General features: G+C 52.1%; 1 protein-coding gene across 1 annotated transcript in view; it reads left to right on the forward strand.

Annotated features, from left to right (window-relative positions):
• LOC122255141 (uncharacterized) overlaps positions 1–5000 on the forward strand; it is a gene marked incomplete in the record, with an annotated part of 1591030 nt that overhangs the window by 1565146 nt on the left and 20884 nt on the right. The window contains 1 exon segment of the mRNA XM_086551259.1: positions 4775–4922. Within this exon segment, the coding sequence (XP_086407385.1) occupies positions 4775–4922 (148 nt within the window).

The following is a 5000-nucleotide window of genomic DNA, read 5'->3' on the forward strand; positions in this document are numbered from 1 at the left end:
CTCCTCCTCCTCCTCCGTCACTCCCTCCGACTTTGCCGCTTTGTTGGCATGCGAAGGCTTTAGAAGTTATCGAAGATGATTTTAAAAGAGTTTCGACGGAAGAGTGGGTAGGCAAAAGACGGCCGGGATTTCTTCTTTTTCTTTCTCTTTTTATATTCGTTTGGTGTGTGAATCTTTTTTTTTCTTATTTTTTCCGTCATTTTCTTTTGGCTTTTGCTTTGTGTGTTTCCTTCGTTTGTGATGTATGAGTCACGTATAAACACGAATACACTCACTCTCCTGTTCTCACTCTCATTTTCGCCCATTCTTTCACACTCTTGTTCTCTCTCACTCTCACTCTCGTTCTCACTCTCTTTCACTCACATACACGCACCTATTATCTCCAAATCTTTTCTCTATCCTTCTCTTACCTTCTTTATTTCTTCGTTTCTTACCGAGAAATGGGTTAATTTTTCCTCTCCTTGTGTGACTTTCCACCTTCTTCAGAAAGCAACGAGTTTTTTGTTTCCAATGGAAATGATATGAAGTTGGGATGAAAGCACTAGCCATTCCCCCCCCCCCCCCCCCCCTCCCCCCCCCCCCCCTCCCCCTCTCCATACTCCACGACACGACTTTTTCTTCTTCTTCCCTCCTTCCTCCCTCACCCTCTCCATCCTCCCCTTTCCTCGTCCTCCTGCTCCTCCATCATCCTCTCTCCTCCTCTATTATCCTCTTTCCTCCATCCTCCTCCTCCTCCTCCTCCTCCTCCTTTCTCCTCCTCCTGGGCTCCTACCTTTTCCCCTCCTCCAAGCTCGTCGTCGCGGGGTCGTCGTCTGCCCCCCCCTGTCCCCCTCCCCCCCCTCCCCCCCCCCCCCGCCCCCCCCCCCCTCCCCCCCCCCCCCCCCCCCCCCCCACCACCACCACCACCACCTCCATGCCACGAGTTGGAAGCTCCCAGGCCTTTTGTGGAAGTTGACGCAATTTTGAAACCTCGAAAATACTTGTGGGATTCCTACTGCTTTGAAGGGAAAGGGGGAAGGGGGTAGGGGGGGAAGGAAGACAAGAGGAAAGAGAAAGAGGTTGAGGAAAGCGGGCGAGGGGAGAGGGAGAGAAAGAGGTTGAGGAAAGCGGGAGAGGAAGAGAAAGGGAGAGAAAGAGGTTGAGGAAAGCGGGAGAGGAAGAGAAAGGGAGAGGGTCATGGTGTGGGTATGGGTATGGGTATGGGAGAGGTAGAGGGAGAGGAGAGGAGGAGAGAGAGAGAGAGAGAGAGAGAGAGAGAGAGAGGAGAGGAGAGACCTCGCCTGATTGGCCGGGACTTAATCAAGTAGGGGGGGAGGGGACGGAGGTAGGGGAAACTTTAGGAAAGTGATGAAAAGAGATGGAGGAGGGAGAGAGGGAGAGAGAGAGAGAGAGAGAGAGATTTTTTAAGACAAAAAAAAAAAAAAAATGGCGGTAAAGGAATAGACAAACGAATGAGGGAAAGATCCTCTCCTTTTGCCAATATCCCCTCAGCTTCATTTTTCCCCTCAGAAGAACGTGCAAGAAAGTCTGGACGCCCCCTCAGGAGATGTCCGTTTCAGCTCTCTCTCTCTCTCTCTCTCTCTCTCTCTCTCTCTCTCTCTCTCTCTCTCTCTCTCTCTCTCTCTCTCCCTCTCTCTCTCTTTCTCTTTCCTCCTTCTCTCTCTCTCTCTCTCTCTCTCTCCTCTCTCTCTCCTCTCTCTCACTCTCTCTCTCCTCGCTCTCCTCCTCTCTCTCTCTCTCTTTCCCCTTTCTCCTCATCTTATTCTCGCATTCTCTCTTTCTCTCTCATTCTCCCTCTCATCTCTCTCACATCTCTCTCTCTCTCTCTCTCTCTCCTCTCTCTCTCTTCTTTCTCTCTCTCATTCCTCTTTCTCTTTCTCTTTTCTCATTCTCTCTCTCTCTCTCTCTCAATATCTCTCTCTCTCTCTCTCTCTCTCTCTCTCTCTCTCTCTCTCTCTCTCTCTCTCTCTCTCTCTCTCTCTCTCTCTCTCTCTCTCGTTATTTTCTCTTTCTCGAATTTCGCGTTACTACCTCCTTCATTTAACGATTCTTCTCCCCTTTTTCTCCCCTCTCGCGGAACCTATTCACACATCTTCCCCTCGTCACTTCCCTTCCCTTTCTCTTTATCATCTCCCCCCTCCCCCTCCCCCTCCCCCTCTTCCCCATTCTTGTCCTCTTCATTCCCTCTTCCATTCTGTTGCCTCTTCCCCTTCCTCATCCTATTCCCCTCCTCACTTTCTATCCTTTCCTTTCCATCTCTATCCCATCTTTCCCCTCTATCCACCTTCCTCTCCCTCCCTCCCTCCATACTTCTTCCTCGCTCTCAGCTCCAGCATATTCCCTCTTCGACCCCCCCCCCTCTCACCCCTACCCTACACACCCCTTCCTCCCCTTCGGCTTCCTCTACCTCTCACGTCGCCGCCTTCTCTCCCCGCCCCCTCCCCTCCCCTCCCCTACCCTCCTCCCCCCAGCCGTATCCGTTTCCCCTCAGAGACAGCGCCGTCGTTCCTCCCTCGCAAATCATCCCCTCAGGCCTCTCTCTCTCTCTCTCTCTCTCTCTCTCTCTCTCTCTCTCTCTCTCTCTCTCTCTCTCTCTCTCTCTCTCTCTCTCTCTCTCTCTCTCTCTCTCTCTCTCTGTTTGTCTGTCTCTCTTTCTTTCTTTCTTTCTTTCTTTCTTTCTTTCTTTCCCTCACTCCCTCCCTCCCCCTCTCCCCTCTCCCTCACCCTCGCTGTGTTTCTTGAGTTTTTTAGAAAGGGAGGGAAGATGAATGGCAAAAGGGAGAGAGTGTTAAGGAGGAAGGGAGAGAAAAGGGGGAAATGACGGCAAGAGTTTGGGAAGCAGGGAGGAAGGGAGGGAAGAAGTGGACAAGAGAGAGAAAAGAGAGAGAGTTGAGAGGGTTGGGTGCGAGGGGAGGTAGACAAGCAAAGAGACAGAGGGAGATGAAGAGGGAAGGGAAACGAAGGGAGAGATATTAAGGAAGAGAAAAAGAGAGGGACAAAGAAAAGGAGGGAAGGAAAATAAGATATAAATGAGTATTTAGCTTAGAGTGACTGTTTCCTGCGTGCAAATATAATGTGAGACGCCACATGCCAACCAGAAGTCATTATATATATAGCCGTGCGTCGATTCCTCGTGTTTATAGGCTCCCCCCCTCTCTCTCTCTCTCTCGCCCTTTTTAGCCTCCCTCTCCCACGCCCTATTTACCTCCTTTTCTCCTCCCTTGGACTTCTCTCCCTTCCTCTTCACTTTTCCTTTTCTCACAGTTTCCATCTCTCTCCCTCCCTCTCTCTCCCTCCCTCTCTCTCCCTCCCTCCCTCTCCCTCCCCCCTCTCCCCCTCCCTCTCCCTCTTTCTTCACTTCCCCCTTCTCCCGTTTCCTCTCCCACTCCCCTCCCCCCAACCCAATCCCATTTCCTTCTCCCCTTTGTCGAGTTCACCATTAAATTGGACATCTTCAATCATTCAATTCAAAGCAGGGGGCAAGCAGGCGCGGCAGGGTACAAGCACGGGCGGCAGGGGGTCCACGCATACTCACTAGAGTTCATGCGAGGGGGAGGGAGAGGAGGGAGAGAGGGGAGGAGAGGGGAGGGGAGGGGAGGGGAGGGGAGGGGAGAGACGGACGGGGTGGTTCGTGAAGCTTAGGAACACTTTTGACTATGTAGCGAAAAGCATGTAATGTGAATTGATATTATTGATCGTAAATGGTGACAGGTGATGATGTGGGATTGATTGATTGATTGGTTGGTTGCGTGATTGGTTGCTTGATGTGTGTTAAAGGGGGGATTGTTTGTCTGTTTGTATGAATGATGTACGAGTGATTAAGAGGTGGGCGGGGAGGGAGGGAGAGAGAGAGAGAGAGAGAGAGAGAGAGAGAGAGAGAGAGAGAGAGAGAGAGAGAGAGAGAGAGAGAGAGAGAGAGAGAGTCTCCTAACAGGCAAAAATGTGCTAGCCTTTGGTTACCGTCATTTACCTTTGATTATCATTGAATGCGGCTTGATTAGATCGGATGTCTCTCTCTCTCTCTCACTCTCTATCACTCCCTCCCTCCCTTTCTCTCTCTCTCTCTCTCTTTCTCTTTCTCTTTCTCTTTCTCTCTCTTTCTCTTTCTCTTTCTCTCTCTCCTCCCCCTCCTCTCTCTCTTCTCTCTTCCCCCCCCTTTTCTTCTCTCTCTCCTCTTCCTCCCCTCTCTCCCTCCTCTAACCTCTCCCTCTCCTTTCTCCCTCTCGCTCGCTCTCTCTCTCTCTCAACAGCTCTCTCCTCTTCTCCTCTCTCTCTCTCTCTCTCTCTCTCTCTCTCTCTCTCTCTCTCTCTCTCTCTCTCTCTCTCTCTCTCTCTCTCTCTCTCTCTCTCTCTTTCTTTCTCTTTCTCTCTTCCTCCCCTCTCTCTCGCTCCTACCTCTCCCTCTCCTTTTCTCTCTCTCTCTCTCTCTCTCTCTCTCTCTCTCATCTCTCCTCTCTCCTCGCCCCGTTCTTCTCATTCCTCTCTCCTCTCTCTCCTCTTCTCTCTCTCTCTCTCTCTCTCGGCTCTCGCTCATTCCTCTCCCTCTCTTAACAGCATCTAGCTATGCTCTCTCTCTCTCTCTCATATCTCTCCTCTCTCTTTCCTCTCCCTCCTCTCGTCTCGCTCCTCTCCTCGCCTCTCTCATCCTCTCAACTCTCCTCTCTCTCTCTCTCTCTCTCTCTCTCTCTCTCTCTCTCTCTCTCTCTCTCTCTCCCTCTCCCCCTCTCTCCCCCCCCCCTCGCTCCTAACAGTGTCTCTCCTTCTCTCCCCGCAGCCGAAAAGACGGGCCGGATTCCGGACCTGAGCTGCCGGCCGGAGCGATGGCACGAGTGCGAGCAGCGGCCGGGGAGGAACAGGACGCTGGCCACTCTCTACGGCGTCCTGGGCGAGCCGGGCGAGGACCACATCATGAGGAAGGAAAAGTAAGTGGTGAGGTGATGGTAAGGGGTGGGGTGGGGGAGGGAAGGGGGATAGGGGGATAGGGGGGAGGGGGAGGGGGA

This window comes from Penaeus japonicus, unplaced genomic scaffold (genome assembly GCF_977035675.1).
Source record: "Penaeus japonicus unplaced genomic scaffold, GWHDUDI00000001_assembly GWHDUDI00000025, whole genome shotgun sequence".
NCBI lineage: Eukaryota > Metazoa > Arthropoda > Malacostraca > Decapoda > Penaeidae > Penaeus > Penaeus japonicus.